Genomic DNA, 13807 nt, shown 5'->3' on the forward strand with positions numbered 1-13807 from the left:
AAGGGATTCAAATCTTTCTGATTGATGACAGATATCATATTTTCAATCATTTCCAATTTTTCAGTCTCATTTCATGTTAAACAAATGGCTTAATACAGAGGTTCCCAACCTTTTGGGCACCAGGGTTCAGTGCCATGAATAAAGGTTTTTCTGCGGACCAGAGGTGGTGTGGTTTTGAATACTGCCTGCATCCGGAGGATAGAGCTTTGCTTGTTTGTGTGACCCACTTTCTAGCATGCTGCGGACCAGTGCCAGTCCAGGGACCAGGGGTTGGGGACCTCTGGCTTAATACTTTGTCTTAACATGCAAAAGATAATTTACTTAGTAAATGTATATTTAAACAATGTTGTTTAGAAAATACTCATGTTTTTAAAAAAGCTTCAAAGTAATGCAAAAAAACGTGTTCTTTGATAACATGGGTATCTGTTAAGATTGATCATAATATTTTTTTTCAAACAGCTAGGCACTTGAACCTGAACGGTGACTTGAAAGTCAGTCTACATTGGAGTCTCTGTAGTATGCAGTTCTGTTAAACGTATACCATTCTTATAGGCTTAGTGCAGTTTCTTTCTCTACATGAGAGACAGTTTGGTGCAGTGGTTAAGCATCTGAGAGACATGAGTTGTAGTCCCACTTTAGGCATGAAGCCAGGTGGATGATCTTTGGCCAGTTATTTTATCTCAGCTTTAGAAAGGAGGTGATGGCAACCACTTCTGGAAAACCTGTCCAGGCAGTTTCCAAAAATCTAACACAATTGAACAAAAGGGGAAAAAAATCTACATAAAATCAATATCAGTTTGTTTTTCTTATTATTATTCATTATATGGCAGGCAGAAGAGCATTCTAACAACTCACAGATGGAATAGGAAGCTAAAGAAGGAGATGAAGAGAGTCTGCAAACAGCTTTCAAAAAGTTGAGAGTGGATCCAACTGGGTAACAATTGCTTAAAATTATTTTTTTTTATGGTCTTGGTGCTTTTAGTGGTGTATTTTTTTCTTTTTGCAAGCTTAAAATTGGAAGTGAAGAAAGTTTTTAAGCTCATCATTCATATTTTCTTAAATTTTGTAGAAAATGATCTGTCTAATGTGGATATTGGGAGATTTCATTCCCTAACTTTGATTTCAGCTAATAATATATATATAAGATATGCATAAATCACTTAATTGATTCAGGATCTTATATTTGTTTTTACACAAACTATGACCAGTTGCATCATCCTTTCAGAGATATTTCCTTACCAGATTCCTTAATGCTTTCAAGAATGACCAAACTTCTAGTCCAGTACTTCCTCCACTGGAAAAACTGGGATACATTCAGAGATGTATCTGCCTTAAAAAGAGCCTATGTTGAACTATATAACAGTCAAACATCAGCACAGGAAATATTTTATGGCACTTTGTATTACAGGTAGTCCTCAGCTTACAATCACAATTGATCCAAAATTAAGTAAATCTGGCTTCCCCTTTGATTTTTATTGTCAGAAGGTCGTAAAAAGTGATCACATGACAAAGGACACTGCAACTATCATAAATATGAGTCAATTGCCAAGCATCCAAATTTTGATCACATGACCAGGGTTCTACAATGGTCAGAAGTGTGAAAAACAGTCATAAGTCACTTTTTTCAGTGTTGTTGTAACTTTGGTCACTAAACAAATTGATGTAAGTTGAGGACTACCTGTCTGTCATAAAGAGTTTTATGATAATGTTTATGTCAAAATGTTCTATAGAAGCACTTGTTCCAGATAGTTAGGCTTACATGATTTGTTCACGGTTCTAGCACTAATCAGTTTTACTACTAGTTGTTCACTTTATTGATCTATGAGTCTTATCCATAGTTCCCTATTGATTTTCTGGGGAAGCCAAGTTTGTAAATGACAATCACATCATCACAATGTGCTTGGTAACAATTGAATGAGTTGCCAAGCACCTAGATCACAATCATGTAACCACATTGGTACTGAGATGACTAGAACTGTGAAGATTGGTCATAACCACTGTTCATTCCATGAATGGACATGAATGGTCACTGACCGAATGATTCTAAGTCAAGGACTACCTGTACTCTGTTCCATTTTCTTCTCATCCATTTTACAGAATAGCATTCTAATATGTTGTCTGCTCCTTAAACCAGAACTTCTGTTAGTGAAGGAACAGGATTGCGATCTCCAGGCAGAGTAACTATCGACGGAGGCTGGCATCAAATTGTCTGTTCAAGAGAGATTTGGCACAGGTAAGGAAAATGATCTGCTCTTATATTTGAGTACTCTTTATTTGAAATTTCCTTTTAAGTGTCAATTCTTGGCTAATATAAATGTGCAAAAATTAGGGTGAAGCTTATTGTACAGTGCTATATTTGCATTTTGTTTCTGCCTTGCCTGGTTGGGAATTTATCTAGAAATAGCAGGGAGAAATGCAGTGGCTTATTTTAATTACATCCAATGTTCATAATTATATTTCTTTCTGATTAGATATAGTTGCAACCCTTAAAATTCCAATTTGATCTTTTTCATGGATAAAAATCACAAGGCACATGACATGAAATTGCTTCATCCATGGAATTAGAGCAAATAACTTAGTACAGAATGTCTGTGTTAGAATATACTTTGTTCTAAAATTAGTTCTGCTAACGTCACTGCTTTCTGTTAACAGAGGTGCACGGAAATCCTTGAAAGGGACAACAAGACCACAACGATGTAGGCGTTCCAAATCTCCTGTTCTTCATCCCCCAAAGTTTACATATTGCAGCATAAAAGCATCTTCTGTAAATAACCAACTGAAACACAAAAGTCAGGTTGATGCGCCAAAAAACAAAATTGGTCCAGATCCTAGAGTTTCAGAAGAGCTGTACCTAACTGGAAAGAGGTGCCCATTTTTAGACAGCAGCAACTGCAGAAAAAGCAGAGCAGGACATCAGAAAACATGTACTGGTGAGCAGCCTTCAAAGAATTTAGGAAGGAAATGTCATACTTTTTCTTTGACCTTTGAAACCAGTCTGGATCCTAGCCAGCCTTCAGATTTCCAGTCTCTTTCCAAGATGAGTTATGAGAAGCAGTGCCCATACATGGACAAAGAATGGCAAGCAATAGAAACATATTCCTTTTCTGGTTTGCGGAGCGTCTTATCAGAGTGTGAAAAGGCAGTTCTGGAAGTGCGTTCACAATCCTTACCAAATCGATCACCTTCTACTACAGGTTCGTCTGGCTCTGCCCGATCTTGTTCGGAGCAAGCTCGAGTCTTTGTGGATGATGTGACTATTGAGGATCTTTCTGGGTACATGGAATATTACTTATATATTCCCAAGAAAATGTCTCACATGGCAGAGATGATGTACACTTGAAATGAGAATCATGGGTTTGAAATTCAGTGGTGGTAGTGAATATTTTCTCAGTGCTGTAGATGGAAATGTGTCCATTGTCAATGCTGCGTGTTTGATCAAATGTTTATTTGCACCATATAATGTTTTTAAATAAAGTTTAAAAAGTGATATATGTTTAAAAGTACGTTGCATTAAATAGGAGATTTAAGAAAGTACCTGGATAAAATTTTTGTTCTCTTGATGCAATTTAAATTTCAGTTTCTTAAAAAGTTCAAACAAGGTTTGTCTTTAAATAAGAGTTTTCCTAAAATGCAGCAAATTCTGTAGATTTCAAATTAAGTTTACCAAGTTAGGTAAAAAATTAATCGGATCTACTGATAAATTTGCAATAAATTGGCAAGGATGTTCTTTCTTTTATTTTTTTAATAAAAACTGTTAATTTTCTCACTCTAAAATGAAAGCTTGGGCTGAACAGGAGTGGATGTTTTTGTGACAGAACTTTGAGCTCATATCAGTTCTGTTAATGAAAAGAAATTTCTAGCTCAGGAGGTCATGCAGATATCGTTAACTTACCCTGTTAGTATAAGACTTTGGTTAACTTATTATGCTAAGCCAAAATGCTGTTTGTTGTGATGAGCATGTCTTTTGCCACCATCTCCAAATGATTGGATTTCTTACGAAGAAAACAAAAATAGATCCAACAAGCCTAAAGGCTATTCAGTCCTGCCCTAGTAAGATAACTCAGATTAGTGAAAAGTTAAAATAGTTTTGTGCAGTTCCTTGTGTAGCAGGGGTCTCAAACTCGCAACGTCATGTGACGTGTTGTGACATATCACCACTTTTTTCCATTGCTGGCAATGGGGTGTGGTTTCAGCATGACACATCCGGCCCGCAGGTCAGCAGTTTGACACCCCTGTTGTATAGGATTGAACATGAGTCTGCAATTTTAAAGGAACAGGTAACAGATTTAGCATAATTAATATTGTCTCCTAAATAATTTTGCTGATCTATTTTTCTTTAATATCTCAGCTTCTAGCAAAAGTTATATATCTCTAAATTGGTTTTACTCAGATTAATATTTCATTGCTAAATACAAGCATATTTTTTTCTTCTTGAACATCCTACAATGATAGGGTTTTCTTTTTTTAATAAGCCATAGTGGTTAAGTGGAAGCATCACACTAAGCCACCAATATATGGAATAATACACAATTTGAACCCATCTTTTTAATAAGCTGGTCTTGTCCTTGTTTGCATAACACACGCAGATTAGTGATAACTGCTCTCAGTTGATTGGGTGATCTCCACCAGTACATGATCTTGGATTGCTCCATCAGTCATCTGATAGCCATATTTATAGTCCTCTTTGGTGGCACCAAGGAGGCTGGAAACTATCCCTTTCTGCTTCACTTCCTACAGTTTTTTGTTCCCAACTGCAAGAAGAAAAGTTATTATGGCACTATAGGATTGAGACCACCATGACCAGGTTTGGATAGGTTGGGCTTTTTCCCACAGTTTTCCTCTTTTTCAGTACCAAGATCCATGTGGTCACAGGGATCCTAAAGGATTATTTAAACTGTTCAGAAGGAGCACTGCTTTCATAACACCTTTCTAGGACTCAGTTAGGGCTATTGGAATAGTCAATTAAATTTTAAATTCACAGGACGTTGGTAAAGTTACTTCACCAAAGGAATTAGTTTAGCCCTGAATAGATTGGGTCATTGGGGCTAAATCCAGCTTGCTAGGATTATAGCTGTGTCAGTTAACCTAGTTTTATGACTTCACATGACATGCTTTTCTTATCTATAAACAACTTAAGGTGGCATGTGAAAAGGTCCATTGACTGCCTCTGAGTACTACTAGAATGATCGTCCTTGACAGGCGAATGCTTTCAAAATGTGTACAGGTAGTTCTTGACTTGCAAGCAGTCACTTGGCAACCATTCAAAGTTATGATGGACCTCCCCAGAGCTACGATGTTTCTAAGTTCTAATGGCTGTCCCCACAGTCGTATGATCGTATTTGGGGCACCTAACAACCAGTCCACATTTAGAACTTTACGGCATGTCACAGTCACACAACTGCAATTTTCGGTATTTTTTGCTGGAAGCTTCCATGATTGCAACATTCATTTAATGACCACAACATGCACTTAACTCACACCACAAAAAAAGTCAAAATCTGGTGTGGTCACATGACCCACTGAACAACTGCCACAGTTTAGAACTGTAATTCCAGGCCCAATTGTTCTATGTCAAGGATTACCTGTAATACAGTTGCATATGCCACACAGATGCAGCTTACTTTCTCACTAAGTTCCTGTGAGTATTGATCTCTTCATTTAGGTTAGGGCTTTTCAAAAGAAACAATGTTAATATTGATTTACAAGTAAGCAATTTATATTCTGTATGTTGCGCAATCTTCAATTGAAGTCAAGGAAGTGCTATAAATTATAGCTCTTTTGAATAAGCTTGGCTTGATCTTATTTGCCTAACACAGGCAAATTTGTTTTCTATGTTTCATATGATTTAAATTAAATAACATTTGAATTAAATAATATTTGAATTAAAACAAATGTGTGCTAGTTATGGATTTTGTAGTTAATTTGTCCTAGTTGCTGAAAGTGGTTAGCTGAGCCATAAGCCATAGATAAAAGGTATCTTAGAACTACCTAACTGCCTCCAGAAAGAGAAAGCAAAAAAACTTTCATTGTACAACATCTATTTTTATTCTGCAGAACTTTGAAGAAAATCATTTGAATAAGCAAAGCTTGGCATCCCATGCAATTTTTTTTAAAAAACATAAGGTTTAAGAAATATGAGCTTTGCTTGCAGCATAAGAATAAATCCATTAATATACTATGGCAATATTGCAAAATAGGCTGGCTCGTTTTGCTTTTTTCTGAAGCAAAATGTCTTTAAAAATTGTCCCCTGAAACAAATGGAGCTGTTTTTGAGTATAGTAGCTTGCTTCAGTTAAACCTTTGAATAGAGGAATTTCCCTGCTGATTATGCCTTTGCAAATTAATGAGAGGATTGGTTCTATTCCCATACATAAATACATTAAATAAATTTAACCCATTGTATGCATACCAGAAGTAGCCATTTTATGCTGTAATTGTTAAATGATACATGTATGTCCCATTTACTATATGTCAATATTAGAAATACTGGGTAGTCCGTTTATCTTAAATATATATACATACATATAGCCTTAATTTTTGTATAAAGAATGCAATTAATGTTTCTGATTTACTTTTGATTAACAGATTCTCATCATATTTGAACATCTGCATTGTAGGAAGACTATACAGGTATAATGGAATAGGTGTATTGCTATGAGAACAAATTTGAATTTGAAACCATGATAACCATATGAGTTTGAAAATGAGTATATTGTTTCTGCTTTGCTGTTTAAAAGATGATACTATTCAAATGGAGTTTTTGAAGCATAATGTTTTAGATTTATTTTTTTCCCCATTCTAGGGCTAAAGGGCAAGAAAAGTTAGCATCACAGTCAAGAATACAATGGAGCAGGGAACTTCCTTTTTGATAGTTAAATCCTTCTCAATGCTGATTTAATATTTACTGGAATTGTGGAGTAAAGGATATTGGCAACACACAAGGTCACTGAAATGATTGTTTAAAACCAAACACTTTACGGAATGTTCAATAAATGGACCACTAGATGGAGTTTTGAGGATTTTTTTTTTCTTTTTGATGCTAGGAAATAATTTATCCAGAAATGCAATTAGTATTTTCAAAAGGTCATTGTCTAAAAGTCTGACAGATAATGAAATTATTCCAATATTCCTATAGAGAAGGAAGATTAAACCTTATACTCAGATTTTTTTTTAATGTTATATATACCAGTAATGCATGGCAGAAATGTTTCAGAGGGGAAGCTTGTGTTTGAAAAAAGCTGAAAATAGTATTGAAGTAGAAAATTGGAATCTAATTTTTTATGAGAGCCAGTCTGATCTAATTGTTGTGATGCTGGAGTAGGAGAATCTGGGTTCTAGTGCTCCCATGGGAAGAAAGTAATGGCAAACCACTTCTGAAAATATTGCCAAGAAAACTGGATGGATTTGTCCATGTACTCACCAAGAACCCAGATTGACAAAAAAGGCACACAAACACAAATACGCCTTGGAGAATACCAAATTAGATGGTTTGAAATTACAGAGATTTGAAAAAGAAAAAAAAAGATCAAGAAAGAAAAGATAGAGGTGCAAGAAAAGTAAAAGTAAGAAAATGGAATAAAAATCACAAACTAAGTAAAACATCTTAATCACAGAAATTATTTCTGATGACAGCTGCAATGTTTTCCAACTCATATCCTTTTTAATTTCATACCTTAAAATAATTGTTTCAAAACATAATAGTTCATATCAGTCTAGATAACACTCAAATATTTCACCTTTTTCTCAGTTTTGAAACCAATTTTTTTATCAGATCTTTCAAAACGTCAAACAAAAAGAGCCAGTTTAAATTGTTAAATATATGCAGTGGTTTTCTAACATCTGATGTATTTATAAGTACCCAAGTATTTCTGTCTGCCCTCCACACAGCTGCATAAGCTTTACAGAGATAGCTCCTAAATCTTAGATTCCAAACAAATGTGGGAGAAGTGGTAAACTCCATTATTACTATAATTGTATGAGGTACTTTGTCTATAAAACTCAGGGTGGCATTCCATTTTACCTTTTCAGGAACTTATAAAGCTAAATGATATGACATGTCTCAGAAGTTATCCAACTAGTATCATTGCCAAACCAGAATTTGAACCTAGATATTTTTGGAATTATTATTCTGATAATGCAAAAAATCTTCATGATTTGTTATGGAACTTAGTGGGTTCACAGGATTTTACACTAGCCACTGCACATCTGATTCCATATTGAGTTTTTTTTCTTGTTTGTTTGTTACATTTTATTAATATAGAAAACAAGGTCAAGCGAAATAAATTTCTGCTTTCTCTTTTAGCCAGCACTCCTTGAATTAGATTTATTGGAGAGCTTGAAGTTGGGGAGAGCAGAAAAGGATTATTTTGGACTTTGAAAACAGTGCAGAACTGATGCAAGCAAGGATTGGGGAAAAAATAAAATAGCACGTACCTAGAAAACCTCTATATTTCTACTAATTTTGCATAGGTCGTTATAATTTTAGTCTAATGTTCTTTCAAATTACATCTCATTGATTTAAAAAAGGCACCATTAAATGTTTATTATTTTTTCTCACACTAGAAGATATTCGCACTCAAGAACTTCAGATAAGTTGAGACAAGTCCTTAGACCTGCAGAAGACAAATCAGACTATGTCCAGATCTGAGGAGCATTTGAAATAGGCTAGGCAGGGTAATCCATAGGGATCAATACTGACTCCCAAAAGCTGATGGGATTCTTCAATGTTATTGTTATTCTTAGTACTATTAGTTAAAGTAATACTTATTATTTTCCTATAATAAATGGTCAATGAACAATCTGAAACTTCATGAAGCAGTTGATGAGTTGAAGAGTTTGGGGATTAGTGGGATAAGCAATCCTTGCACGTCCTTATTCTGTGCAGTGGTGTATATCCTTATGGAAAAGCTCTCGACCTTTATAACTATGTAGCTACTGTATTTTTTGCCATTTTATTAAAGCCCCTGTGGGTAGCAAAACTATAACAATGTTTCTTCGTTACAGTGTTTGAATCTCAGATTGTACCGTCTCTCTGCAGGAATTCAAAACAGGATTGTCCTATTTCATGCTCATGAACAAGGCTGCATATCTGGAAGAGAAGTTTTTCATTATGATAGATACTGCATGACAAAGATTAGCCTCAGAAATTCTGATTTAAGTTGGAGTTCCTTGCAACTGCCATCTGGAAATGTCACTTTTCTTTAAAGTCACAGAACACTCCCTGACTAGTTTCACTCTGTGTGAAATCATCATAATAAAACATCATGACTGATTCCTCATAGTAATTTGTACTTGTGCAGAGGAGCCAATACACTGAGCAGAGAGCTGTGTTTTGTTCCCTATTACAATTTGTCATTCTGAAACAAGTGGAGGTATAACATAATGAGGAAGACTAGAAGTTGCAGATGTATGGACTTCAATTTCCAGAATTCCCCAGCCAGCTGACTGTTGCTGAAAATTCTGGGAATTAGCCTATATCAATGATAGCGAACATTTTAGGGACCGAATGCCCAAAACCTGGCCCCGCTCCCGCCTCCCCACCCCACCCACTTCGCCTCTGCCCTGCCCACTCCACCCCTGATCTGCGCTCTGCCCACCCGCAGGGCCGCCACCACCTCCACAGTCCGCCACTGATCACCCAGCAGCCCAGCAGCGCCATGGCGGCCACGCTCTCTGCCCGTGCTCCGCAGCATCATCTGAATGTGACAGGGTGCGAGGGCAGAGTCTTGTCCCCACTGCCCGACTGCCATGTCCTTGGCTGCTCTGCGCAGGCTGTGCTTGGGCGTGATTCTCCGGGTGGGCTGCTGGTGAGGAGGGGGCTGTGGGGGGAGGCGGGACTGGGGCAATGGTGCGCATGCTCACAGACAGGGCTCTCAGTGTCACCTCTGGCACGTGTGCCATAGGTTCACCACCACTGGCCTATATATTTGAAGGGCATCAAGATTTGAGAATACTACTTTGCCCCCAAAGTTTACTGGGAGAATAAAATGTGCACTGGGGGAAGGTGGGCATGGTGCCTTGAGTTCTTAGAAGAATTGCAGGGTATAAAATTTGGCAGTCTGTGTGCTCAGGATTTAACCTTAAAGACCAGAAAAGAACAGGAATGTCAGATTTACCATCTGATAGACATAGATGTTGTATGATACCTTGACTAATGTCCTTCTAACTTCTATGGATGCTTATTCCTCCTACTGCAGAAGAATTCAGTGGATTAGTTTCTGGTATTCTTAGACCTGAGAATATGAAGACCTTAGTAGGTGATCGATGAAGAAAAAGACAAGAACAGCAAAAAGAAATATCAGCAGAGTAAAGGAACTCAGTATGGATCCTGAAATAAGAAATGATCTTCAGTGGGTAGCCAACCACACTGATCAGGACAGCAATGAATACCCAATTACAGGCTTATGTCTTTTTATGATATTTTGAGTAGATTCTCCTTTTGGCTTATCTTGTTCAGTTGGATTAAGAATTTAGCTATCAATTTTCTACTCTCCTCTCGCTCATATTTTCTTTTGCTTCAAGAAGACTCTGACCTCAGTAGCACAGGGTTGCCAACTCTAGAAAGCAGCCATTCTGACAATAGGGTAAAGTAGACCAAAGACTTAGGCTGACCATTTATTGATTCAAAGCTTTCTACTTGCATGTATATGTTTCTATGTTGGAATTGGACAAAAGAAGCTACTTTATATTAGTTACATTTTTGACTATCCAGACCAGTATTGTACATATTGGCTGGCAGCAGCTCTTCATAGTATTGGGTCTTTCTCATCCCAGTTTCTCTGATTCACTGGAATATCTTTTAACCTGGGGTATCTGACAGTCCACATACATATACTTTCTCTATGGCAGGGGTCTTCACACCTGGCCCTTTTATGACTTGTGGACTTCAACTCCCAGAATTCCTCAGCCAGGCATGCTGGCTGAGGAATTCTGGGAGTTGAAGTCCACAAGTAATAAAGAAGCCAAATGTGAAGACCCCTGCTCTATGGGGTTTATGATAACTCATCAGGACCAACTTGCCACAGCCAACTTTCTGTGGCCAATTTGCAGTGGAATGACTCGCTGCAAGACAACTTGGCATGGCCAATTCACAGGACAACTTGCCATGGGACAAGAGTTATACTAATATTGAAGAAATAGTGGAATACAATGATTAAAGAAAAAATGCCAAAGGAAGGACCAAATGAAATGTGAATGACAAAAATTAAAATATTTTTTAAATCATTTTAAACAATTGAATTGTTGAATTGTGCTGCAGTGAGTTGTCCCATGAAAAGTTGGCTGTGGTGAGTTGTCCCATTCCATTCCCTAGGAGCCATATAATTCCCCATTGTAATTTTGGTTTATGGCCAATAGATGGATGGCAAACAATTTCTGAAGAGTAATGCCAAGTTAGACAATTGTTATTTTAAGAAAAATATAACTAACCTAGGCCAGGTCCCCTTCTGTCTTGACTACTGTAGTATGCTTTGCATAGGGCTGCCCTTGCTAAATATCTGGAAGCTTCAGTTGGTTCAAAATGTGGCAGCTTATATGGTTCTGTACAAGTCTAGACTTGTACAGTCTAGAAACATTTGTACATGTGTCACTCCTCTTGCATTCATTGCTGATTTGCTTTCAGGTCCAATTCAAGATGCTGGTTGTCACCTTTAAAGCCCTGCATAGCTTGGAGACAGGTAATTGGAAGGGCTGTCTTTTCATCTGACCCACCCGAGCAGAGACTCAGTGTATGTCACTGTCCCCTCCATTAAGAAGATTTATCTAATGGTCCCAAGAAGAAGGGTTTTCTCCATGATAGTTCTCTCCCTCTGGAACACCATCCCCATGGAGATAAGATTGCCCCCACCTTGATACTCTTTCAAAAGCCCCATGAACCTGGGCACCCCAGGGTAATAAAGAGCACACCAGGGTTTATTGGATTTTGTATTTGGGATGCTATTTCTTTGAGTTATCGTGAGTGCGTGGCCATACAATTTTTTAAAATAAATAAAAATAATATCCTAAACAGAAAGCCAGTTTGGTATACTGGTTAAGGGCAGTCACTTTCTTTCAGTCCTAGGAATAAGGCAGTGGTAAACAACTTCCCAAAACTGCAGGGACTAATCAGACATCAGAATTCTGGATCTCATCAGAACAGTAGAATTCCTATATTTTCAACAGTTCTATTCATTTGGACACTTGCTTATTCAGACATTTTAATCTATACCCTCCACAAGTTCATTCTGATCAAAAAGTGCATTACAAAATGCACTCTTCCGGTTATATGTTGGCTCCCAAGTCTGTCACCAGGTGGCAGAGAGAGTCTATTGTGTTTGTGATTGGCACAATGCAGCGCATCAGTGTTCTTTTCACTGCATCCTTTTCATGTTGTATAGGAGCGTAGAGAGCACAGCTTCACTCAGAGCTGGTGCTGCTTTGGATCTTGCTGACCTGGGCTCTCTATGCCAGTCCAGAGTAATGAAATTCCACCCTCTTGGCTCCAACAACAAAGGCATTTCTATGACCATCGGATGGTCTGACCATATAGCAGCTGCAGCTTTCTTTTTCTTCTCTTCTTCTGTAATCTGGGGCTGTCATGGCGACTCCCAACAATATTACCGCCACAAACTGCAGCTGGTGGCCCATTTCAGCACTGGAGAATGATGCAGGCAAATCCATGGAGGTTGAGGAGAATAAGGATCCGACACACCCTGCCTTCAGGTCCAAGGACAGGCTGGTTCTGTATCATTGGACCCAATCATTCAGCTCACAGAAGGTAAAATGCTTTGCTGGACTGAAGAAGGGCTTGCTAGATTCCCTTCACATTCTAGGGTGTTAAGATTATGAGGCTGGGGCAGGGTGGGGTGGGGAAATCTGGCTGCTTTTTGTCCTGGGGGAACAATTGGAGATAGAGAGTTGAAGCAAATGTCTATGTTTGGTCTCTGCATTTCTACCATTGCAACAATATTTGGTAAATGTGGGTGGAAGGAAGTAAATGTGTGGGTCTGATTTTCAGGTGAGATTTCCATAATGTATTTGGAGAAGCTTTTATTTGATAGCTTGTTTGTTTAGGCTTCTGAATGAAAGAGAGAGAGGATATCATAGAAAAATGAATCATTTGCAGGTAAAGGAATGGAGGCAGGCATGTTAGGACTGGAGATTCTGCATTGATTTGTGAAAGGGTCACACTATCCCCGACCAGCCCTTTACTTCTGACACTGCAGTACTCGTAAGTGCCAGGCTTTTTCTTGGACACAAAAATCTGCTCTTGAAGCTATTCTGTTCAGGCTTTTGTTACAAAGGTTGAAACTAGAGGCATTTCCTTTTGGGAATCCTGATCTTTATTTTGCACAGCCATGCATATACAGCATACTGCAGCCATTTCACTGGGATTTGTAATATATTGGAGCTGAGTTATGCAAAGGGGCAGTTTTGTCCAAATATGAGGTTGCTCTTCTCCTCCTACAATAGGTTCTACCTTTGGAGGGAAGGGACAACAGCACTGGACAAACCTTTGGACCCCTGATTCATAAGGACTGTTTTGCACTTCCAGAGCTTCCAAAACAACCTAGGTGTTGACTTCTTTTATTTCAGAGGATTTTGCCTTGTGCTCTTCCATTATAACACATCTTAGTTAAAGATTTTCTTTATGTCTTTGTCTCTGTGTCTGGTAAGGAAACAGTTAAGGAGCTACTCATACATGCTTTTCTACAACTAATCCAAAATTAGCCCCACCTCTGTCAGAATTGATGGGGCTCCAGGGACAGCAGACTGAACAATTAAAGAGACAGTACTAAACATGCACCACTGATTTCATACAGGCCCTCCC

General features: G+C 38.0%; 2 protein-coding genes across 2 annotated transcripts in view; both read left to right on the forward strand.

Moving 5' to 3' along the window:
* Positions 1-851: 851 nt before the first annotated feature.
* LOC120311598 (oxidative stress-responsive serine-rich protein 1-like) lies at positions 852-7562 on the forward strand. Its single transcript, XM_039351281.1, is given in 3 exon segments — positions 852-934; positions 2135-2233; positions 2653-7562. Coding segments are annotated over 3 exon segments (864 nt in total). The 5' UTR covers positions 852-857; the 3' UTR covers positions 3341-7562.
* A 4793-nt stretch (positions 7563-12355) lies between these two features.
* Positions 12356-13807, forward strand: part of GDAP1L1 (ganglioside induced differentiation associated protein 1 like 1) — a 44059-nt gene continuing 42607 nt past the window's right edge. The window contains exon 1 of the mRNA XM_039351282.1: positions 12356-12754. Within this exon, the coding sequence (XP_039207216.1) occupies positions 12575-12754 (180 nt within the window). The 5' untranslated portion in view covers positions 12356-12574. The remainder of the gene's footprint in view (positions 12755-13807) is intronic.

Source organism: Crotalus tigris, unplaced genomic scaffold (genome assembly GCF_016545835.1).
Source record: "Crotalus tigris isolate CLP2741 ecotype Arizona unplaced genomic scaffold, ASM1654583v1 scf7180000018371.15429387391:27106975, whole genome shotgun sequence".
Taxonomy (NCBI): domain Eukaryota; kingdom Metazoa; phylum Chordata; class Lepidosauria; order Squamata; family Viperidae; genus Crotalus; species Crotalus tigris.